This window comes from Oncorhynchus masou, chromosome 1 (assembly GCF_036934945.1).
Source record: "Oncorhynchus masou masou isolate Uvic2021 chromosome 1, UVic_Omas_1.1, whole genome shotgun sequence".
NCBI classification, from domain to species: Eukaryota; Metazoa; Chordata; class Actinopteri; order Salmoniformes; family Salmonidae; genus Oncorhynchus; species Oncorhynchus masou.
Window position 1 is genome coordinate 38,178,947 of NC_088212.1, and position 25,410 is coordinate 38,204,356.

Sequence of the window (25,410 nt, forward strand, 5' to 3'; positions counted from 1 at the left end):
TTTTGCTGGGTTCCCGCCCATGTGGGTGTGGAGGGTAATGAGAAGGCCGATGTGGTGGCTAAGAGTGCTGTGCGGAGAGAGGGGATAGATATTCAGGTCCCGCTGGGCCGCCAGTCAAGTCCATGATCTGGGAAATGGGTTAGATCTTTGGCAAAGGGAGTGGGATGCTAGTAGTAAGGGGAGGCAATTTTATTGCGTGCACCGATCAGTAAAGGAAGAGGTGGGATGTAGGACAGAGGAAGTTATGTGGAGTAGACTATGGTTTGGGCAAACAGGTTAGAATGCCGCTGTGGATGATAGGGAGACAAGAAACAGGCCTGTGTGATGCGTGTTTAGTGGAGGAGCATGTGTTGATATTTTGTGAAATGTATGACGTAGATAATGAGAGATTGTGTGAAAGGTTTAGAGAAGATGGATGGGGTTTGGGTGGTGTAGTGGGGGGAGGGCTCTATTTCACTTTCTTAGAGGAACAGGACGAATGAATATAATTTAATTTAGTTAGGCCGTGACTGGCCTCTCACACCATTACAGTAGGTGGCAGTGTGTATACACCATAAAAATTGGACGCGATCAGACAACCCAATCCCAAAGAAGAAGAAGAAAAATAAGAAATAGAATTACCGAAATCCACATGCAATTTTCGTTCATATCGATTCCACCCACTAGGGGGCAGTCAAGATAGCTTTCTGTGTTGAAGGCTTCCGTTTATCCTGTCCTGTATTTTTCATCTGCGGACTCGGGGTTACTGAAATCAAACGGAAATGATCTGTTAAATTGTCGAGGTTTTGAATTTGTTTATTGTTTGAAGACCTTCACAAGAAGGCACTAAAATGGGCAGAAGTAGAAGCCGATCCCCACCAAAACGAGGTTCGCTTTAGCAACGAATAAGCATTCTGATTCCCTATGCTTCTCCCCAAAAGGTGCACTTGTTCACCTAATCCTCAAGAATTTAAAAGCGTTGCGTTGGTGTTAGAATGGCCTGGAGGGTATTCGCAGTTTCCATAATATTTCTTAAACCAGTCCATTAGAGGAAATGATTAGTGTACACATCAAGGAAGATGATATAGAATAGGATCTCTGCCTGGATAACCTGTCCTCTAGCTATCGCTGTCTCTTTTCTTTAGGTCTCTTCGCAGACTACGCTCTGGCTCCCTCCAGGCAGAAGGACAGGCGTGATGATGATCAAAAGGATTCCAAGGATAAACGGAGTAGCATCAGATCTCGGGTGGTTTATTTGCTATGAATTTGGATGCGTTTCAAATGGTGAAATCTGCCATTTGGGACGCACGCCCTATGTGGGGATATGGATAAAAACTATTGTTGCATGTCACTAGCTAGGTTTCCAATCAATTTGCGACAGATTCCAATGTGAATATTAAAACATATGTACTTGTGCGTGATAACGTAGGGCACATAATAACGTTTGCGGTTTAATTCCCATGTACCGAGTCAATTTAAAAAAAGACAAGTTACATGGTTCACCAGTTCGCATCCTGTACAGTAGATTAAAGTGAGCAGAAATAAATCACTCTGCTCTTTTTTGTTGAGTTCTCCAACTCCCTTTTTACCTCGAATTAGTCATGTTTCTTCTTGGTAAACCATTCTCATGGTTTCCGTTACAAAATAATCAGTAGAGCTAAAAATGTAACTAAAAATAATATGGGCACGTGCACTCTAGCCAACAAGTTAATGATACAGTATGGGTATAGCCTACTACATGATGAGATTATTATGGACAAAATATAATTTTTATTTGTCAAACAGCAGGCAAGCATCCATGTCACCAAAATAAAAAGCTCGATATTTATTGAAAAGAAGCATCAAACTCATCACTACGCTTTCACTACCCTTTAAAGTTCATAGAGGGAGGATCACATAACATAGACTATCGTCGTGGGACTTAGAAAGGATGCTTATTTCAATATTTGCACGTAAAATAATTTCCACTGCCATTTCTTGCATAATTCATTTTACAGACACATAAAGATCCAACCTTGTCTGGCATGTGTTGTCAATTTGTAATGTTTATGGACATATTTGCTGTTTCCATCAGGACATTTTTTTAAATCCAACGTACTTTACTCGCATGAAAAGGTTGGATGGAAACCTGCTTAGTGTCAAAATGTGTGTATTGTTTACAGAGGAAGACATGCAGGGCAAAACCGAAGAGGAGATTGAGATGATGAAGATTATGGGCTTCGGCAACTTTGACACCACAAAAGTAAGGATTCTGTCGACTTGTCTCAAACCTAGAGGTTCCTGGTTAGGCTTGTCAACGATATCTATAGATATTATTTTATTTGTATTATACCGTAGGCCTCTGGTTCTCAAACCTCTCCTTGGTGACTCCTAGCTGTTCCACGTATTTTAGTTTTCAACTAACACCGAACCCTTGATTAGTGAATCAAATATGCTACTTCGGGGGTGTATTCATTACGGTAACATTTTACCGTTTTAAGAAGCAAACGGAGCAAACAAAACGGGGAGGGACCGAACTGCATTTGTCCAATAGAAACACTTGTTTGCGCGTTTTCCATTTGGAGTTAACGGTTTTTGCAACAGACGAAACGTTTTGCAACACGATCAGCGTCATCATTACACCATACCATAAAATGATTAAATGTGTGACGTCCCGGAGGAGAAGTTTGAGAACCACTGCTGTAGGCAGGTAAGTGCCCAAATAGTCCAACTCGCCACAGGGTGGCAGTTTGCTCAGGCTCATAAACCAAACTGATTTTACAGTGCTCTTCACCAACAACAATCACAGATCTAAGAACCATATGGTAATAATAGTGATTATAAAGAACGTGTGACACTTCACAGTTTATAAGACTAAGGGAATCTGCTAGGGCTGTGATTCTTATCAAAAGGGTAGGTCTCCATTGGTGTGTAGCAGTTTTTATTGTGAGAACATGTTTTCATTTGAAACAATTTAAGTCGTAATTGTTCACTATTCATTCAATGGTGGCAATCGCTTGTTTTTGGATGATACCTTGACCTACTTCCAAGTGTGATGTGTTAATGTGACTGTCTTTACCAACAGGGAAGGAAGACCGATGGCACAGTCAATGCACATGCTATCAATGTGTCCCAGAAGAGGAAATACAGGCATGCTGATTCATTTTCTTTAGAAACTACAAGAGGTGGTATGTGGTTTATCATTTCACAAATAACATTCAAAACTGCCCGCAAGTATTTGTGTAAATGCTATAATATAGACTGCATCTAGTATTCATAATATTGCATATGAGTGGGACTGCATATTCAGTATCTAGTCCTTCATGTTTGGCTATTCTTTATTTTCCATCACATTCTGGCCACCTGTAATTAAGTAGCATATCTTGTTGATGTATGTGCCAAATAGCATGGTTTGTTTATAAATCAACAGTTGCAACTGCAAGACACAAGGGCCTGGCTGATATTGAGCAGTCTGAACAGTACTCATTCTCACTGGAGCCAATCACTTCTGCAGGTGTTTCTATGCAGACAGATCATCTCTCCTATTGGTGGATGATGATGTAATGTACAAGTGCTGCAAGGGTAGCAGTGATGTAACGTTCGCCCCTCTCTTTTCAGGCAGTACACGAACAGAAAAGGTGGATTCAACAGACCTCTGGACGTCATTGCTTGAAGTAGGATAAACAGCAGACTCATCGATGTTACCTAAAATGTACTAGCCTTGTGGTCTCTACTGTGACACTGTGTGTTTTGGTGATAAAGTAAAAAAAAAAATGTTTTATAGTCTGTTCCTTTTTTATTTATTGACTCCCTGCACTGCATATAAATTCTGCAAATACTCATGCGACTGAATAAGTAAATTTTTTCTGTAATATCAGTTTTATTTATTTATTTTAAGAATGAGCCTTGTTAACAACATGCCTGGGTTAATATGTGTTTCATAATGAATTTTAAGGTGTTTTTGATTCAGATTAAAAACTTAAATTCAGATCATGGCCCCTTCTCATATGTATGATTCATGTAAGCAAACAAATTGTTGAAATGTAGTGCTCTAATCAAACCAAATCGAATGTTATTGGTCACATACAAATGTTTAGCAGACGTTATTGTGGGTGTAGCGAAATTCTTGTGTTCCTAGCTCCAACAATACAGTAGTATCTAAAAACAATGCACACAAACCTAAAAGTAAAAAAATGGAATCAAGAAATATATAAATATTAGATGGAGATGTAGGTTCTAAGTGGGTTAGTTTTCAGCGCTGGAAGGTCTTTTTTTCGTTCACTGCTATAATAATGGTTTCATTCCGTTTGGTTCCTAGTGAATGCCTCCCATTTGATCAACCTTGCATGGCCAAAGTTCCTGTTGGTCTGTCTTAATCATTCTCGCATACAAGAACAATTGCGTTCGAATTTAATAGATTTGATTCTGGGCATTTTGGTTCGACTCTGATGGAATATCTCAACTTAATCTTCCCAGAAGATCATCAATTATGGTCCTGTCAAGCATGCACATAATATATTTTGTGTAGTCTTGCCGCAACATATGCAATTCAACGCTGGCGTTTCCCTCATAGCTAGTATGCCAATTGCATAACCTGCTATGAATCAATCTACCAATCTCGTTTTCAAGCATATTTGGAGATTTCCAAGTGGTAAAAGGTGTTCTAACATAAATGCAAATTGAATTAAGATCGGCTCTCCACTGTCAAGCTTTCTAGAATTCAATTGATTTTATCAGTAATTTTTATGGTTAAAAATGCTTAATTACTTCTGCGGTCCATATTATCTCATCAGGAAAACAAAGGTAACTGTCACTAAACGAGACAGGCCAATAGTGGAACAACATGTGAATTCGGCCAACCACTGATCTTGATATACGGCAAACAACACTGAGAAACCAATCACCGATGTACACAGCGAAAGCAGCATGTCCACGGGGCGTGGACTTTCGCAGAAAAATGGGTGTTGCCACCGCAGCTCGTGCGAGTTGTTGATAAATCGTGACCAGTCTCGGTGAGAACAACCAATGGTGGAACGCTAAAACACTTATTGGTGCCAACATTAGCGAAACAAGACTCCATTGTGGATCATGTATTGTAACAATGCTAGACTAGTGGGGGAGAATCTCAATTAAATACCCCTCGTGTCCTCTCTCCTCAAAACCCATTGCATGAGCAAGTCAGAGGTCGCTCGTACCTTCTCTTTTGAGAAGGAGGAGAATGCAATTGCGATTTCCCCCTAGGATATGATTGAGCCAAAATGGCGAAACATGTTGACCAGTCGCATATGACTCGTATGTGATAGCCCTATTGGTTGAAGCGACAGTGGCTAGGTCCAATAAGAAATGCATTTACTATTTAGGGTACCCAATCGCATCGCAGCTCACAGAAGCTTTTTGGCAAAAAATACAAGAGTTAGTTTACCAATATATTTGCGGTCTGATCAACACTGTTGCAAGGTAGCAGGTTGGCTAGCCGCTCTTTTCAAATATTTTGTTAACTTGTTTTTTTGTGTCATCCTTTGCAGCTCGAGACCGAGCAGCATAACTAGCCAGCTTGTTACTACAGTATTTGAATTCGACAAGGCTGTTTTGACGTTGGATAGCTAGCTACATTCACTGGTTCGAAATTTTGAATAGACCAGACATCACATTTTAAAACGGGTTCATTTCTTTGCTGTGTCGTTAGATTCACACGCTAGCAAGAAAGCTATACTTCCCCCCCTTTTGCGGCTAAGTTTAAACGTACTTTGTTTTTGAAAGCCATCTACTAATAACTAACTAGCTACCGGTTGTCATTTTTACTTTGTCAACAACAAGGCGTGACGTTTGGTTCAACACCAATTCTGCCTGCAAGATTTTTGTTGGTGACTTCCACGAACGTTGGCTAGCATTTACGTTAGCTTGCCACCACTGACAGCGATTGTAACCGCGAGCCAGCATCAGTCAAGCGAATTTGACAAAAACAACTTAGCCAATAAATAAGCTATCAAGCTGATCAGAGCAGTATCACAGCGATAACTGACTTCTGTTATCGATAAATTGCCTTGTGGGAGATAGTATATATCTTGCTTATTTTAATCATTACCAAAAAATAGTAATTGAACGTGAAGTAGTTAACGTTAACCCACAGAAGTAGTTGTGTATACAAATTCAGACCCGAATTGTCATCTTTTTTTCGGTGCTATTGTTGAAAATGGCGGCGATCGAAATGGTGCAGATGTTGATCGAAGCAGCAGAATACCTTGATCGCAGAGAAAGAGGTACAGTAGTGATAACTTTGCATTCTTATTTTTTTTTAATGAATGATTGCGTTAGTACTACGGTGCCTCAATTGCATTGCTGGTAGACACACCTGTTATAATCAATTTGTCAGGTTGATTAGCTATAAATAATGTATTGATTATTATTGCAGACCACATATTATACAAGAATGCATAGCTAAGTAATTGCATTGTAACTAGGCTACATCGACAAATAGGGGAAGCTGGCAGCAATATGTTCACAGCAACAACAAATGTACAGCAATAATTAGTCGACACTACCAGGGTATTTATCTAGACACTTTTTTAAAGTATAGTGTTTGCAATCTTACTGAAATGCAAAAATGACCGTATTTTATAACAAAACATTTTTTTCCCACATTCACACGGTAATGGTTCCTGCTTGCTTCATTGGATTTGATCTTGATGTTCTCTCCAAGCGACCCCTTCACTTCTCTGTTGTGGTTTGCCTGGTAGCTTGGTAGGGTTTACTCTAGTTCAGATGACATCATTGGCTGAAGGGGAAAAATTAAAATAAATGTATATTTTGTACAAATTGTCTCATCTTACCTAGGCAAAAATGCAGTATTCCCTCATCTAACATTTCTGTCCCTAATCAATTTTCATTGGAATGTGTATGGCTGCATTGAATGCATTCCTTGCACTGTTGAGAATTATAATGATGTGATTGACTTCTATCCTGCTCATTTATTTGCAGAAGCAGAACATGGCTATGCCTCCATGTTACCGTTCACCAGCAGCAAAGAGAAGGACAGCTTGAAACGGAAAAACAAAAGCAAGAAGAACTCCAATAGCAGGTAGTCCTTTGACTAACAGTAGTGTATAATCCCCTGTGTACTGTAGACCCCCTCAATGATTCAGCTGTAATGGCAAGATCAGTTTTTCAGAAAACAAGCAGTTTGTGTGGTCCAGTTTTGAAACACCCCCTCATCATGATGTGTTATTCATCCATGTGCAGGCAGAGCCCCCCTCGTCCTACATTCACTCATGTAGTGAATGTCATATAGGCGTGGTGGCACGGTGTAGGCATGCAGCACTGACAAAAACAACTCGACTTTACCAACTTGCAGGGGCTGTTTTGAGTTGTTTCTTTGCTGTCCATTGGGATTGTGTTCTGATCTTTAATGTTATGCTCTCAATTGGTCTGTTTACAGCCAATGATAATCTTTAACTGTATTATCATAATCTATAACAACCCAGTCCTTCTGAAACTCTATAAAATGATGCTTTGAGTTTGTGTCTGAGTGTGTTTGTGCCTGTAAGTTTGCTTTGAGCATTTTTAATAGCATTTTGCCCTTGCAGTATCCCAGACAGGAAAAACATCAATCAGAATTAGGCAGAGTTAAGCTAGTAGCAACATGCAGTAGTGGGAAATCCAAGCAGATTGAGGTTGATCAGGGTGTCCGAGGACCGACTGCAGCAGTCAAGCAGTTCACCCTGATCAACAGCTCTCCTCCTGGAAGGACAGGATACCCTCGCCTGGCCAGCTGTCTGTTGTTATCCAGCTTACCGAGACACCTAGCTATGAAGAAACAGCCTCCTACGGCAGTCTCCTACCTAACCCTGACAAAGATTAAGCAGTATGGCTGGGTGGCCGGGCGAGGCAGTAACTCGAGATAACTGGATATTAAATTTAAACTAGTAAGGAGGGGTCGCATGGATCTATTTATGCCTCAGTTTGTTGTAATAGGAACCTGATTCATATTAGATATTAGGCTCCATATGTAGTTTTAGCACTAGTCAAATGTTCATGTTAAATTCTAATGACTATAGCAAAGTAGAATGGCGCCGGAGAGGATGACTGACATTTTACGTGCTCCTAACCAACCATGTTATTTTGTTCAAATTGATTTATTTTTGCATGTAACTTATTTTTTAAAACTTATTTTGTACATAATGTTGCTGCTACTGTCTCTTATGACCAAAAATAACTTCTGAATGTCAAAACAGTGATTACTCAACACAAACTGGTAGAACCTTTTTCCTTTAACGAGTCCGACGTGAAGGATATACTACTTTCCTGGGAACAGGCCCAAATCCCCATCATTTGCGTGAAGAGAAGACTGACAAAAAGGGGGCGGAGATCGGGCTCCCTTCTGAGAATTCGTAGGCGAGCGAGTAAACCCCCACTGCCATCCGTTCTATTGGAAAACGTGCAATTATTGGAAAATAAAATCAATGACCTACAGCCAGATTTAATTACCAATGGGACATTAAAAACTGTAATTTCTTATGTTTCACTGAGTCATGGATGAACAACGACATGAACAACATACAGCTGGTGGGTTTTACTGTATCGGCAGGATAGAACAGCAGCCTCTGGTATGACAAGGGGTGGTGGTCTATGTATATTTGTAAACAACAGCTCGTGCACGATATCTAAGGTAGTCTTGAGGTTTTGCTCGCCTGGGTATCTCATGATAAGCTGTAGACCACACTATCTACCTGGAGAGTATGTATTTTTCGTAGCTGTCCACATACCACCACAGACCGATGCTGGCAGTAAGACCACACTCAATGAGCTGTGTACCGCAATAAGCAAACCGGAAAACGCTCATCCGGTGGCGGCGCTCTTAGTGGCCGGGGACTATGCAGGGAAACAAATCCGTTTATACCAAATTTTCACCAGCATGTTAAACTCTAGACCACCTTTACTCCACAAACAGAGACACGTACAAAGATCCCCCTAGCCCTCCATTTGACATATCTGACCATAATTCTATCCTCCTGATTCCTGCTTACAAGCAAAAATTAAAGCAGGAAGCACCAGTGACTCTGTCAATAAAAAAAGTGGTCAGATGAAGCGGGTGCTAAGCTCCAGGACTGTTTTGCTAGCACAGATTGGAATACGTTCCGGGACTCTTCCGATGGCATTGAGTACACCACATCAGTCACTGGCTTTCAATAAGTGCATCGACGACGTCGTCCACACAGTGACTGTACGTACATACCCCAACAAGAAGCCATGGATTACAGGCAACATTCGCACTGAGCTAAAGGGTAGAGCTGCCGCTTTCAAGGAGTGGGACTCTAACCCGGAAGCTTATAAGAAATCCTGGTATGCCCTCCAATGAACCATCAAACTGGCAAAGCGTCAATACAGGACTAAGATCCAAACGTATTACACCGTCTCTGAACGCTCGTCGGACTTGACAGGGCTTGCAAACTATTACAGACTACAAAAGGAAGTTCAGCCAAGAGCTTCTCAGTGACACAAGCCACCAGACGAACCAAATTACTTCTATGCTCGCTTCGAGGCAAGTAACACTGAAACATGCATGAGAGCATCAGCTGTTCCAGACGACTGTGTGATCACGCTCTCCGCAGCCGATGTGAGTAAGCCTTTTTTAAACATGTCAACATTCACAAGGCCGCAGGGCCAGACGGATTACCAGAACGTGTACTCCAAGCACGCTTTGACCAACTGGCAAGTTTCTTCACTGAGTCCGAGTCTGTAATACCAACACGTTTCAAGCCGACTACAATAGTCCCTGTGCCCAAGGTAACCTGCCTAAATGACTATCGACCTGTGGCACTCCTCTGTAGCCATGAAGTGCTTTGAAAGGCTGGTAATGGCTCACATCAACACCACTATCCCAGAATCCCTAGACCCACTCCAATTTGCGTACTGCCCTAACTGATCCACAGATGATGCAATCTCTATTGCACTCCACACCTGATGAGGGGGCGGGGTCAGCTCTCCAATTAATCGTGGAGTCTACCAATCAGCTGCTGGAGGATTTCAGGAAGCCATCTCCTGAAACACACTCAAATACACAAACTTCAACACAGAAACTGGAGAACGTAACACACACCTGTAAAAAAATTAACACATATGTAAGAATGCTATTCATTGACTACAGCTCAGTGTTCAACACCATAATGCCCTCAAAGTTCATCACTAAGCTAATGACCCTGGGACTAAACACCATCTTCTGCAACTGGATCCTGGACTTCCTGATGGGCTGCCCCCAGTTGGTAAGGGTAGGTAACAGCACATCCACCACACTGATCCACAAGACGCAGGCTCCTCAGGTGTGCGTGCTCAGTCCCCTCCTGTACTCCCTGTTCACTCATGACCTTACGGCCAGGCACGACTCCAACACCATCATTAAGTTTGCCGATGACACAGCAGTGGTTGGCCTGATCACTGACGACGACAAGCCAGCCTATAGGGAGAAGGCCTGGCTGTGTGGTGCCATGACAACCTCTCCCTCAACGTGATCAATGGAGATGATTGTGGACTACAGGAAAAGGAGGACTGAGCACGCCCCCATTCTCATCGACGGGGCTGTGGTGGAGCAGGTTGAGAGCTTCAAGTTCCTTGGTGTCCACATCACCAAAAACTAACATGGTCCAAGTACACCAAGACAGTCCTGAATAGGGCACGACAAACCCTATTCCACCAGGAGACTCAGGAGACTGAAAAGATTTGGCATGGGTCCTCAGATCCTCAAAAGGTTCTACAGCTGCACCATCTAGAGCATCATGACTGGTTGCATCCCTGCCTAGTATGTCAACTGCTGGCCTTCGACCGCAAGCTACTACAGAGGGTTGTGCGTGCAGCCCAGCTTCCTGACATCCAGGACCTCTATACCATGCGGTATCAGAGGAAGGCCTTAAATTGTCCGATTCCAGCCAGCCTACTCATAGACTGTTCTCTCTACTACCGCGTGGCAAGCGGTACTGGAGCGCCAAGTCTAGGTCCAGAAGGCTTCTTAACAGCTTCTACCCCAAGCCATAAACCTCCTGAACATCTAATCAAATGGCTACCCAGACTATTTGAATTGCCTTCCCCTTTACACTGCTGCTACTCTGTTATCTATGCATAGCCCCACCACCACCACACCACATTGCGAGCAACACATTTGAGCAGTCTCCCTCTAGAGCGGGTTTACTGCAATTCTACACATTTTTCCAGAGAGGGACATTTGCTCTAACTAATTTACTGCACTTCTACAAAATATTAAAATAAAAATAAAATTTCCATAGGATGGAGAGAAATGTTAGCAGTTTTTTATTTTTTTATTTTATCATTCTTTACCCCCTTTCTCCCCGATTTTTGTGAAATCCAATTGGTAATTAGTCTTGTCCCATCACTGCAACTCCCGTATGGACTCGGGAGAGGCAAAGGTCGAGAGCCATACGTCCTCCGGTACACGACCCTGCCAAGCTGCACTGCTTTTTGACACACTGCTCGCTTAACCCGGAAGCCAGCCGCACCAACGTGTCGGAGGAAACACCGTACAACTGGTGACTGTGTCAGTGTGCATGCACCTGCCACAGGAGTCACTAGAGCGCGATGGGACAAGAACATCCCGGCTGGCCAAACCCTCCCCTATCCCGGACAACTCTGGGCCAATTGTGCATTGCCTCATCGGTCTCCCGGTCACGGCCAGCTGCGACACAGCACGGGATAAAAACCGTCTCTGTAGTGACGCCTCAAGCACTGCAGTGTCTTAGACCGCTGCGCCAGTCAGGTGGCCTTGTTTGCAGGTTTTAATATATATGAGTGAGATTGACTAACAATCAATGAGGGCTTGACTGAGTTCTGCTAGTTGCCCATCCCTGGTCTCAATGCTTCTTACAGTGGCGATCAAGTTTTATAAATTGCATGGCTGGGCAGTGGATCTGTAAAAGTAGTAGTTGTGCGTTGCTAGGTAACAATGTAAATGCTGGCACTTTTTATGAATGTACTCTAATCTATCCTTTTTTCTCGCTCCCCTCTTTCCCCTTTTGTTCTACTGTTCACTCTTGGCAGTCAATGCTGCTTCAGTTCCTCCATTACAGAAATGGTCCTCACCTCCTCTCTTACTTCTTTCTCTCCCCTGCCCCCGTGCACACAGAAACAGGCCTGACATGCTATTGTGTTGGTGGACTAGACTCTAGACCTGTTTATTACACTCTATTATGAAGTCATGGAGAGGAAGATGTTGAATATCTATCTAATCATCTTATCATATTGGTGTTATGGCCTCTTGGACTCAGTTGAACATTTTGCCCAGGACGTCCTAGCTCTCCGCCTTAGGAGAACCCAGGGGAAACACTGACTGATTAGACTATATATAGCTAACGACAACAATGCAGCTATGTTTATCCTTATTCTAAAGCTCTCCCAATGTGTGTAGTACTACATAGCTGGAATACTGTGTAGCCTAATTCATTGCTTATTGCATTGATCATATTACTGCTGTACTGTACACAGAATCACTAGATCGTTAATCCCCATTCAAGTCAATAGGTCTGTAATGATTTGTTCTATGTTATAACTGTACGGTAATGCATGGGCTCCTCATGTACAGCATGCCAGGTAGATGGCACCTAGAGTAGAAGGGGGAGGTGGCCTTGTCCTGTACAGTAATATGACCTGGCAGAGGAGAGGAGAGGAAAGGTCTCTGGCAGTGGCATGCCTCTCCCGCCCCCCGTCACATGGGAAATGGGTTACACTGGTAGCCCTATTCATATCCAAATCCTAGTCTTCTCTACCAGTCAGCTCTACTGTCCTGTCATATGAACTGTGCTCTCTGGCTGGGGCAAGCAAGCACTCATATTTGTGTTGTCTGTAGTGCGAGGTTGATCTTTCTGAGGGGGTCCAAGGCTGTCGGGGTGCTGACAGCAGTCAGCTTGCAGAGTGCAGGTTGGTCTATTTTTGGGACTGGAGGTTGGGGAGTTCCTGTGTAGTGGAGAGAAGAGGACTTTGCTCCTGTCCCTCTGCCTAGTGCCCTTTCCCTCTCACCCCATTTGCAGATTCTTTATGAAAAAGAGACCTGGCCAGCTTCCTTGCCCTGTGTGGAGCTTGGAGAGAGGGGTGCGTATCTGTGTACCCTTATCCTACAAGGGACTACAGGCCTCATTCCGGTAGAGCTGGTAGGACCATAGGCTGTTGGTGAACAATGCAGTTTACACTGCAATGTAGGAGGCAAGGTGGCCACCAATACACAATCACTACATGACCTTCAAATCGTCTCTGTTTCTTTCTCTCTCTCTGTCCCTCTTCCAACCGCTACTCTCTTTTCACCCTTTACTCACTCTGTAGCCTGGCTGGTACCAGGCAGCAGGCTGTTTCTAGTTACTGTTGCTAAGTCTACCTCCCCGGGCCTCTGTGTGTACACGTGTGTGTGCCTCCTGAATATTTATATATATATATATATATCACACACACGGGCAAAAAAGTATTTTGTCAGCCACCAATTGTGTAAGTTCTCCCACTTAAAAAGACAAGAGGCCTGTAATTGTCATCATAGGTACACTTCAACTATGACAGACACACACAAAAATCCAGAAAATCACGTTGTAGGATTTTTAATAAATTTATTTGCAAATTATGGTGGAAAACTTTTGTTATTGACCAAATACTTATTTATCTCAATACTTTGTCATTGCCAACAAAGGGTATATAACAGAGGTCAAACGTTTTCTGTAAGTCTTCACAAGGTTTTCACACACTGTTGCTGGTATTTTGGCCCATTCCTCCATGCAGATCTCCTCTAGAGCAGTGATGTTTTGGGGCTGTTGCTGGGCAACACGGACTTTCAACTCCCTCCAAATATTTTCTATGGGGTTGAGATCTGGAGACTGGCAAGGCCACTCCAGGACCTTGAAATGCTTCTTACGAAGCCACTCCTTCGTTGCCCGGGCGGTGTGTTTGGGATCATTGTCATGCTGAAAGATCCAGCCACGTTTCATCTTCAATGCCCTTGCTGATGGAAGGAGGTTTTCACTCAAATCTCACGATACATGGGCCCATTCATTCTTTCCTTTACACGGATCAGTCGTCCTGGTCCCTTTGCAGAAAAACAGCCCCAAAGCATGATGTTTCCACCCCCATGCTTCACAGTAGGTATAGTGTTCTTTGGATGCAACTCAGCATTCTTTGTCCTCCAAACACGACGAGTTGAGTTGAGACCTTGCGTGGAGCCCCAGATCGAGGGAGATTATCAGTGGTCTTGTATGTCTTCCATTTCCTAATAATTGCTCCCACAGTTGATTTCTTCAAACCAAGCTGATTACCTATTGCAGATTCAGTCTTCCCAGCCTGGTGCTGGTCTACAATTTTGTTTCTGGTGTCATTTGACAGCTCTTTGGTCTTGGCCATAGTAGAGTCTGGAGTGTGACTGTTTGAGGTTGTGGACAGGTGTCTTTTATACTGATAACAAGTTCAAACAGGTGCCATTAATACAGGTAACGAGTGGAGGACAGAGGAGCCTCTTAAAGAAGAAGTTACAGGTCTGTGAGAGCCAGAAATCTTGCTTGTTTGTAGGTGACCAAATACTTATTTTCCACCATAATATATATATATATATATCTATCCTTGCCTTTTCTCATTTTGTAGAGTTTAACTTCCCTGTGCTTTTTGGCGCTTCTTAAACTCCCACACAAAACAAGCCTCTCCCTCTCTGCAATAACTCCCTGGTTGACTGCAGTGGTTGCGAACCGAGAGGGATCGTCTATTATTAAAGCACTTCACTGAAGCACGCTGAATCTACTGTGTGATGATGTGTAAGGACACTTTCTGACCTCTGTCTGTCTGTTCACAGATCTACACACAACGAGATGGAGAAAAACAGGTACGTTGAATCCCCACATCACTGTCTCCCTCTTAGCTCTGTCAGACCACCCTATTAGACATCGAATCTCTCCTCAGTCCCACATGGCTAGAAAGGAGTAATGAGAGTGAAATGAACAGTGCAGAATGCAGCTTATCCAAAAAGGGACTTACAGGCCTCATCCCTGGTCTCTCTTTGACCTCTACCTGGCTTTCCCTGGAGTCTCCCTGTTTCCATAGTCTCTCCCTGGAGGTGTCCCTGTCCCTCTGGTGTTCTAGGCAGGGTTTGAGTGGTGTTCTGGTTCAACCAGGGCTAATGACTCAGTGCGCAGGCAGACTGACTGAATAATGCATGGCTCTGGAGCTTAGGCCTGGGAACAGCAGCACAGCATGAGCGTGTGTGTGATTCTCAGGCTATATAAGCCCGTACACATTCCCTTAACTGGAAGGAAGGCAGCCATCTCACTCCTGCTGCCTATTGCCTATATCAATGTATCCCTCCTAGGTGTGTAACAGTTCACCAAAGCCCATGGATCGGTTCGTATTGTGGTTTTGGGGTCAATGTTTGGTTCTGTTTCGATACAGCAGGAAAATGAAATGCCATTCACAATGTTCAGCATACACAATGTTCCTGCCATTGTCTGTTGTGACTATTGTTATGTTGGGCCTCAAGTTTCCACTCTTGATTTTGTGTTTGTAACCATGTGGGAGGTAGGAATTTACCAGTTGTGAAGTCGTAAATACCAGTTTGACCCGTTCATGTGATTTGAACTTGTTGAGAAATGCAGAGTTGGCTAATGGCCAACAAACAGCGTCAACCATAAACTAAAGGTACAGCTATCATGCCTGTAAACACATTTATAGATTTCAAAAACTACATTAATAGATTCCTTTTTTATAAATGTTTTGTTACATTTTAACTGGTGAAAATGCTGTTATAGAGGCCATTTACTTAGTAGGTGAAGTCCGAGGTCACCGTGTGGGTGCTCATGATGCTAGATGAGTTTCCCACTAGTAATTACCAGTTGGAGGGCCGTTCAAGTGGATTCCCCCCAGTTGTATGTGGTAAATTCCCGCTTCCATCTTGGTTACGAACGCACCATGACACTGCCTGTCAGTGGGGGCTTGTCTTTAGCACAGTACATCTCCCCTCTGTGGGTAATGTGATGGGCGGTCACTGTTAAGAAAGCGCAACACAGAGTGCATTGGTCAGTTCATTGAAGCTTTGGCTTTCTTTATATAGAGTGGCTACTACAAGTTTGCTGAAATGAGTGCAGGATGGATGCTCGAGTACTTTTACGAGGTGCTGACTGAAACCAACCGATTCTGTGTCAATAAACCAAAGACTGTAAAAAATGTTTAATCTATCGCTCTTGTAATTTCTTTGGCCCAGTCAGAATCAGCTGCCAAAGGGCTGCAGAGGGGAGACGATGTTGTTTCTTTGCATTTCGGTCTACTGTGGTGATGTCTGGGTAAATGTGACAACATATTCGAGGTGTTGGCAGCTGCGTGGCTGTTCTCGTAAAGCGTGGCGACATACTGTTAATGTTTTATCCACAACTCTCTGTCCAGCGTCGTTGTAATCTACTGGGAAGCCGTTCCCAAGCGAGATTTAAACGATGATGGAGGATCCTCCCAATTCTGGCTTCTTGACCTCACCATTGTATAGAACTAGTTCCCAGCTGCGCCTCACAAAAGTACAGTTTTGAAATGCGGCAATTTAAGATTGAAATGTTGATTTCCAACGTGCGCATAGGCTCGAGTTGTTTTAACGAAAGCTCAGATTCACTCGAAGCGTAGGCCTAGTGTTTTTGCTGTAAATATTCGTTTTACTTTTTCATTCAGGTTTACAGTGCGAACCGAACCAAGGTCCTCGTACCGACTGGTTCGGTATGAATACGTGTACCGTTATACCCCTCACACCACTGACAACGGGTATGACAAATATTCTACAAATTATAACCTGCATGGCCTCTTACTCCAACACACAAGATGGCAGTTATTGCAAGGCAACATTTTTGTTTGGCCAATGATGAAACACAAACACACTGCCAGCCAGAGGACGGTGAGACTTGATCCACCTGTCAGTCGTTGTGTGTGTGTCTCGATGGGCTCAATGTTTTCTACTCCTATGTTTGCTCAAATGAATCCCCCCCACCTACACTTCTACCACCCTGCCTCGGTCCATGTCCTCTGTTGCAGTGAGTTCCGTAGCGGAGTCTGCCTGCTGGAGCTGGCCATCTGTGTAGCCTCACTCCTCTCTCCACCACACCTTGTGCGTACGAATTCATCCCCATAGAAATGGAATGTATGGATTGCGTTACTGTCCTCATCCCTCTGCCTGGGGCAATTAGCCTGAGGTCAGAGACGGTACAGGAGGGTGATTTACACGCTGCAGGGCAAGTGGAAGGCCTGCGTTCAGGAGGCCCGGTTGCCCTTGTAAGAGATCATGTTGGTTGGAGCGGAGGGAGTTGCCCGTGCATGGTCTTGTCTCTGGTCTATATATTACACAACACTGAAATGTCTGGACAAGGGTTTCCGTTAGCCGGTAACGGCCGGCTTTTGTAAAAACTAAATAAAATCCAACTGTTGCCGGCTAAATTGACTGAGAAAAAGGTAGGCAGGCTATCAGCACGTCACCCACCACTTTACAATGTGAGCTGGAGGCAGTATGCATTTGAAAACCTATTTAATTGTTTGAAACCTGAATGTTTTACTTCCATATTATGAGGCATGTCTTAACTTACTTGAAAATCCGACCGTAGAAACATGGCAATTATTTTATAAAGACTTCATAAGGGGCGTGTGAGTTTCAAGTTTGGGGAAGGATACAATATATTCTACTATTACTACCTATCTGCGGGACTGTTATGATTTTCATATTCGCATTTTCATGGTTTAATTTCAATAACATTTTTTGTTTTTCAAAATCGTCATATGGTTAATCATAAAAATCCTCAAACATAAAAATCAAAATGCTACTAATGCGAGCGCACCAGCTTCTGCCATATGGACACATTGATACACCGTGAGTCATTGGCGGCTAAATAGCCGAAATGAGCTTCCATTTTCAAATAAGTAAAAATACTTTTACATTTTGGCAAATTGTTTTGAAAATGATTTCGTATTGGCTGCTTCATTACAGGAGTTGCATGCTCTGTTCAGATGAATTACCATAATCTAAAATGTGATTCCTGTCATTCTGAGCAGTGGGTGGATGCTCTAATGGGTTACACACCCAATGCATACGAGTCTGGTAAATTTCTCAAATGGCCTTTAAATTCAAATCTTCCCGATCACGTTGTCCGGGGCCACATTTTCCAAACGTAAAACCCTGGTCTGGACTTCAACGCCTGATGTTGTTGGTGGGATTTGTCAAAAGGCTTAATGTACAGGCTCACAGAAATATAGGCTACATGAACACAGACCCATAAACAGTCACCCCATTGATACGTTGAAAGTGTATACATCCCTGGAATATCCTGTTGCAGAAATAGCCTGGTTTTTGTGTCCTTCCTACCACACCCTTACAGTCCTGCCATTCAGTCACACCTAGTGTTGAAAAGAGGGGTTATGTAAACTTTCTAAGTTTACCAGTAAACTACCAGATTTTCGCTATCTTTCAAGGATTTTATGTCATCTATCACTAGACATCTAGTGGCTCCTTTGGGTACTTCCGAATATCACAGGTGTCTGCAATTTATCTCTGACCTTATCACATTTAAAAATTAATGAAATACGATGATATAAAAATATGACAAAGATGTAAAACATTTAACTAAATATAAATCAACTTACTGAATATCATTGGTGTTTATTGAGTTTTTTACGCACTGTTAGTGTTTTGGTGTCAAACTGATGGCAGTTGTGGTCAAAAAAAGAGTTGCAGAGGTAAATTAAAATAATGCCATTCTCGATTAGACGGGTTTTTTTCATTAATTAGGCTAGTTCCTCTTGAACCATATGGTCTATCTACTAGAAACTCATGGACAATATGGACACAGATATAAACAAATATATACTATATATGAATAAAAAAATAAAACATTATTCAAGTCTAAGTTACGATAGATTCTGCTAATTTCCAAAACTACTGAAGATTCTGGTACCTTTTAGTTAATTACCAGTAGCTTTGTAACCCTAGTCAGACCGCATAGCACCGGCTTAGTACTGTAGGCCTGCTTACCGTAACATGCATGGCTCTGCCCTCCCGTCAGTTGACATTGTTTAACAAACATTAGCCTCCCTGTACATCCTGATTCTATCACAACAGAGCTCCTGCTCGGACTCTGTCACATTATGTCATGCCAGTTTCCTGCCCTTTGGAATAGTTCATATTACGCTAGCAGAGGAACACACCTGGATATGTCCCACTCTTATGTACTTGTTTATCTACACTGTGTGTGTTGGCTGTGTGTGTCATGTTGGCTGTGTGTGTGTGGGTCTCTCTCCAATGAACTTTAGAATATTCTTTAGTCATTCACACTGCAGTTGGAATGGATAAACACATACTATATCATCTCTCTGCAGTACTCCCAGTACTAAATATGCTTCATATTCCTAGCCTTGAGCTACAAATAGCATTTCAGATGTTCTCAACTATCCCACGTTTTGTGTAATCGTTTTCAATTGAAGTTATCCCCACTCATGCATTGGCCTTTGATATGCACATTTTAGTCATTTAGCATATAGTCTTATCCAGCGCATTCATCTTAAGATCGCTATACACACCTGCAGTAAATAGTGAGGTCATGCCCCTTGTCTGCCTGTGTGCATGTAGCAGCCTCCAGTTGGAAATGTGATGTGTAACGGGGGTCATGTGGTCACCTATCAACACCCACTACTCCCCTTTAGCTGCCAAGCCGAGGGGGGATAATAAAGAGATCTCGGGCAGCTTAATGTAAATGTTGTGATCACCAGGCAGGTGCAGGCCCTAGGCAGACAAGTGTTTGTGGATGAAAGTGATCTCTTTCAGGGGTGAAATGACTGCAGGAGAGCTACAGGGAGCTAGAGATCTGACACCATATGAGGTGACCAATGACGTCTGAGGGGGTTTAAAGGCCCAATGCGATCATTTTCATATCAATATCATATTTCTGCGTAACAATTCTTAGTTTTCCATTAACATTTTCAAACTATTTCTCAAGAATTTAGCTGGGAGTGGTCTGAGTGGGGAACTGAAAGCTAGCTGTTATTTGCAGAGCTATATTAACCATTTTGTGGGCTGGTGACATCACCAGGATTGCCTGGTTGAAAATACAATCAGGAAATAACTTTTTTTTTTCTCTCTCACTTTTCCTGTGTTAGTTTCATCAGCTGTTGCAGAATATGATACAAAGCACAGGGAAAAACTGAATTTAGGCGGCACTGGGCCTTTTTATAGGGAGCTGATGAAATGATGCATCTCTCTCTTTCTCTCCAGACGCGCACACCTACGGCTGTGTTTAGAGCGACTGAAATCCCTCGTTCCATTGGGACCAGACTCCAACAGGCATACCACGCTCAGCCTGCTGATGAGGGCCAAGAAACACATTGTGGTGGGTGATGGTGGGCGGAGAAGTGATGAGAAATCAGTTTAAAGTGTTTACAGTTTCAAGAGGGCAATTTATTCTACCATTGGAAGAGGGTAATAAACGGTGCCACTTTGTTTCTGCCTCAGCCAACTCCCTTTTTACTGTCATGGCAACGTTTGGCGTGGTTACAGCCACAGAGTTGACTAAAATAGAAAGATATCTGTTACCATGGAGACCCTATTAAATTACTAGAGGGATCTATATAATAAACCCTTAGTTCCAGAAAGGGGTGAAAATGGCAGCCATGTTGGTCAGGGAGAAATCCAAACCAATCTAATTGGAGTGAATGGCAGTAGAGGCATAATCCTGATTTGACTTATGTAGGAAAATAAAAGGCATATGATATATCAGAAATTGTGTAATAGAATTATCGTCAATTTAAAAAAAAAATGGTCAAATCATGGTTCATACAGGTTTTATACAAAGTGCCTGTATAAATAGCCTCTAAAATATGTGAATAGACCATAAATGTCTCCATTGTGTTAGGACTCAGACAAGTATAGATATCTTATCATCAGCTGATATCTGCTAGTGTATGGCTGTGGATTGGCTGCATCGTTTGAATGGTATATTGGCAGTTAATTTGAAAAAATGAATGGGCTCATTCCTCAAACTGTCTGGCTAGCTAACAAACGGAGTGCAGATAAATTCTTCAAATGCATTGTTTTACATTATCTTATCGACGCACTGGCAAACCATGGTTGACCAACTCCCACTGGCAAACTACGGTTGACCAACTTCCTGACCAAAATGGCTGACTTTTTTATACCATCATAAGAAGGTTCAAGTTAATTCTAGTATTCTAATTCTATGTCTGTTACCCTCGTGGTCTAGAGGGTGATTAGTGTTATGCTAACTCGGGTGAGCGACATCAGGGTTTGATGAGGTAGAGTAAAGCGGCGCCTGGTAAAAACTAAACCCTGCATCACTCCAGGACCAGGTTTTACCTACCTTGTAGACGAGACTATTGAGGAACCTGTCTATGGTTAACTATGTGTGGTTGGTAGGAGGAGGCCAGTATATGAATGAATCACTGTTAGTGCCTTCAGAAAGTATCCACACCCCTCGACTTCTTCCACATTTTTGTTGTTGCAGCATGATTTTAAAATGGATTAGATTGAGATTTGTCACTGGCCGACAATACCCCATAATGTTTACAAATGAACAATGAAAAGCTGAAAAGTATTTAGTCAATAAGTTTTCAACCTTGTTATGACGAGCCGAAATGCGTTCAGGAGTGAAAAGTTGCTTAAGCCACAAATTGTATGTATTCACTCTCTAATAGTGTTTTAACATGATTTTTGAATTACTACTTCATCCCTGCACCCAACCCATACAATTATCTGAAAGGTCCCTCAGTCAAGCAGTGGATTTCAAACACCGATTCAACCACAAAGTCCAGGGACATTTTCCAAAGCCTAGCAAAAAAAGGCCACATATCGGTAGATTTATATAAAGCAGACACTGAATATCCCTTTCAGCATGGTATAGTTATTAATTACACTTTGAATGGTATATCACTACACAGATAATGGCGTCCTTCCTAACTCCGTTGCCGGAGAGGAAGGACACCGCTCAGGGATTTCACCATGAGACCAATGGTGAGTTTTAAAACAGTGTTTAATGGCTCCTCAATTCTAACTTAATTGACAAAGTGAGAAGGAAGATTCCAAAACATGCATCCTGTTTGCAACAAGCAACTAAAGTAATACTGCAAAAAAATGATGTTTTGGGCAAATCCAATACAACACATTACTGAGTACCACTCTCCATATTTTCAAGCATAGTGGTGGCTGCATCATGTTATTGTTATGGACTGGGGAGTTTTTCAGGATAAAAAAGAAACAGAGTGGAGCTAAGCACAGGCAAAATCCCAGAGGAAAACCTGGTTGTCTGCTTTCCACCAGACACTGGGAGATAAATCTAGGGCGAGACCTGAAAAATTGGAGTCTAGCCATAATCAACAACCAATTTGACAGAGCTTTTTTGTTAATAATCATGTGCAAATATTGTATAATCCAGGTGTGGAAAGCTTTTAGAGACACCCAGAAAGACTCACAGCTGTAATCACTGCAAAAGGTGTTTCTACAACATGACTCATCGATGTGAATACTTATGTAAATGAGATTTGTTTAATTTTCAAAACATTAGCAAAAATGTCTTAACATTTTTTCACTTTGTCATTATTATGAGGCATTTTGTAGATGGGTGAGAGCGAGAGAATCTGACACAACAGAATGTGGAGTAAGTCAAGGGGTACGAATACTTTCTGAAGGCACTGTACATACCGAGGTCAGAGGTTGCAGGAGGGCAAAAGGCAGCTGTCACGAGCGCACACACAAAGTGAGGGCCAGTGTCTATTGCTGTATGTGTCTCTGCTGTAGAGGTTGGAGGAGAGCGAGCGGAGAGCCCAGCATACCTTAGACCAGCTGCAGAGAGAGCAGAGGCACCTGCAACGGCGTCTGGAGCAGCTGGGGGTGGAGAGAACACGCATGGACAGCACAGGATCCATTGTCTCTTCCGACAATCCTGACTCAGACCAGGGTGAGCACACAAGGGAATCCCTCTCCTACATTACAAACTGAACTGGGATCATTAATGCTTTGTGGAGGTTTACAGTATAACATGTTTCATTTCTTCATTTGTCAAAGTTTCACGTTTTTACATCAAAGCACACTATAATACAATGTAAAGGTGTCCATTCTCTTCCACCAATCCTTCCTCCCTTCTTTAGTGATGGGGCTTTATGTTAACCAAAGTTATTGAATTTGAATATGAGCTCAGTAGAGAACGCATTGGGCTGATTGTGGTACCTGCATAATATTGACCTGTGTTGTGTGTTGCAGAGGAGGAGCTGGATGTGGATGTGGAGGGGACTGACTACCTGCTGGGGGATCTGGAGTGGAGCACCAGCAGTGTCAGTGACTCTGATGAGCGGGGCAGCCTGCGCAGCAGCTGCAGTGACGAGGGCTACTCCAGCGCCAGCCTGCGCCTGCGCATGCAGAACCAAAACACTCAGGAGAAGGCCGAGCAGCTGGGCTGCAGCCTATAAGAGCACAGCCCTCAACCTCTGACCCCCAGCCCCCATCCAATCCCGTCCCTCTATCGTCCAGTTAACACCCGCCCTCCAACCAGTCTCTGCCAATCAGACCTCACTCCCAGCAGGACTGGCCTGTTCTGACCAAGCCCCCTCCTCCTTTCCAACTGTATTCCACCTCTTTCCCCCCTGAAACCCCCCAATGCAACACCTCTTAGACACACCCACCGTCCTATCTCAACCGTCCATCGGCCAACCAAAATGGAGGATCAGTCTGTGGCACTCCCCAATCAGAGCTTTTTGATGAGTAGGATTAGGAAGATAAGACACTCCGTCCGTCCCTTTGTGTCCACCAGCTTGCTCCCTTCCTTCTGTCCTTCCTGCTCTGCTGTCTGTTTCAGTGCAAGAGCCAAGTAGAGGTGACTGACTTTTCACATCCATGCAGTGTCCCCCTTCCAGCGTCCGAAAACTTAAGACAGCTAGAGAATGTGATTACAACACCACACCTACACCCCACTGCCTCTCTCTTGTTCAGAAGCCATCTGAAGCAATCCAGTCATGATGAGAACCCCTCTCGACCCCCAGCTCTAAATCCCATCTCGCCCATTTCTCCCATGAGACTGGCACCTCCATAGGTGGTGGTCGTACAGACAGCAGAGCTGTGCCACCTGACTAACCAGCTGACCAATCACAGCATGGTATTTTGGAACGGAGTATAGGAATGGATGGTCTTGGTCAAAGAGCTGTGGCGTGGTCATTTTAAACAATCTACACTGCAGCTATTGTAGTAATGTTATCAGGTGTAGTCTTTCAGTAAGTCTTTATGGTGAATAATTGTCTACCTGCACTTTCCACGTGAAGCCTCACTGGGAGTTCTACGACACTAAGCACGGCTGTGACGTCATCCATGTTCCACAACCTCTTCGTTGTTGTGGTCGGCAGCAATACATTTATCAAGATGTAATTTTTTTGTCCACACCTGCCATTTCAGAATTTTTATGATGGGGGGGGGGGGGTAGGAAAATAAAACTTGTGAGGAACAATGTGCCGCATGAGATTAAGGGGTGGGGTGACTGGGGTTAAGGCAACTTGTATCTTCCTCTCTCTGATGACGGTGGCGTCTAGCTTGTGTTTTAATGTACGTGTCTGTGTTGCTGCTGGTCACGCACTGTAGCCAGTGGTGATCACTTAAATGTGTCTGAAGGGAAGTCACACAGACAGACAGTACATTAACTGTTGAAATAAACCAGTAAAGAGATTAAAAGCACATTCCATGTTAGAGAGAAAGTAAGGTGTGTTAGTAGAGAATTACCTTCGCCCATATTTATGAGGGAGAGCGTTTTGCAGTTTTAATGACAGGAAGGATCTAGCTATCAGCTTCAGGTTACCCACAAGCAGAACACAACAGATTTGCTGACTTGCTTTGCCTTTCAGTCAAAACACAGAACAAGGAGAGTCAACGTCTATTGAATTAGTTCACCTCTGAAAAGGAAAGAGCAGAAAGGTTACTGTACACTAAATATCTGCCTGGCCTATAGAGCTATTTATTATTTTAGCAAAATGTAGTCATGTTTATGTAAATAGTTGACACAGAAAGAGCTCTATGTATATTGAATAAAAAATATTTATATTATATATAAATATATAAATATCTATTTAATTAGTTATCGCTTTAGTTATGTTATTCTTGTGAGGTTTTCTATGTGTGGTTGGTTTGCACAGCATAGTCAATCCATAGCTTTTTAGAACTGTCTTTTGTGCCTATAGACTTGTGTCCTTTCAGAAATTGGCACGGTGCTCCTAGAAATGAATGAAATTGTTACGTGGTTGATTATATTTTTAAATAATAATAAACATCCTCTGTCAATAGGAAAATAATTTTAATGAATATAATAATAATAATAAAAAAATGAAATATAAAAATGTATATAATTTAAGAAGAGCTGGTGTTGGTGCTTTGGCATTGCTGTGACGGTGGGAAGTGGGGTTTCACCCTTCTTTGTGCCTGAGAGCCTG

At 42.8% G+C, this 25,410-nt stretch overlaps 2 protein-coding genes across 3 annotated transcripts in view; both read left to right on the top strand.

Moving 5' to 3' along the window:
- Positions 1–3,941, top strand: part of LOC135543535 (beta-adducin-like) — a 31,574-nt gene extending 27,633 nt beyond the window's left edge. The window contains exons 15-17 of the mRNA XM_064970921.1: positions 2,142–2,221; positions 3,044–3,146; positions 3,577–3,941. Of these exons, the coding sequence (XP_064826993.1) occupies positions 2,142–2,221; positions 3,044–3,146; positions 3,577–3,641 (248 nt within the window). The 3' untranslated portion in view covers positions 3,642–3,941. The remainder of the gene's footprint in view (positions 1–2,141; positions 2,222–3,043; positions 3,147–3,576) is intronic.
- Positions 3,942–5,363: 1,422 nt separating this feature from the next.
- On the top strand, positions 5,364–24,397 carry LOC135543576 (max dimerization protein 1-like). Of its 2 annotated transcripts, XM_064970956.1 has the most exons (6): positions 5,364–6,218; positions 6,937–7,036; positions 14,777–14,806; positions 20,207–20,321; positions 22,742–22,901; positions 23,204–24,397. In XM_064970956.1, exons 1-6 carry the CDS (start codon positions 6,152–6,154, stop codon positions 23,407–23,409), a joined length of 678 nt encoding a protein of 225 aa, XP_064827028.1. In that variant the 5' UTR covers positions 5,364–6,151; the 3' UTR covers positions 23,410–24,397. The 2 variants fall into 2 exon arrangements, with proteins under 2 accessions (XP_064827028.1, XP_064827034.1); XM_064970962.1 differs by lacking the exon at positions 14,777–14,806.
- The last annotated feature ends 1,013 nt before the right edge of the window (positions 24,398–25,410 follow it).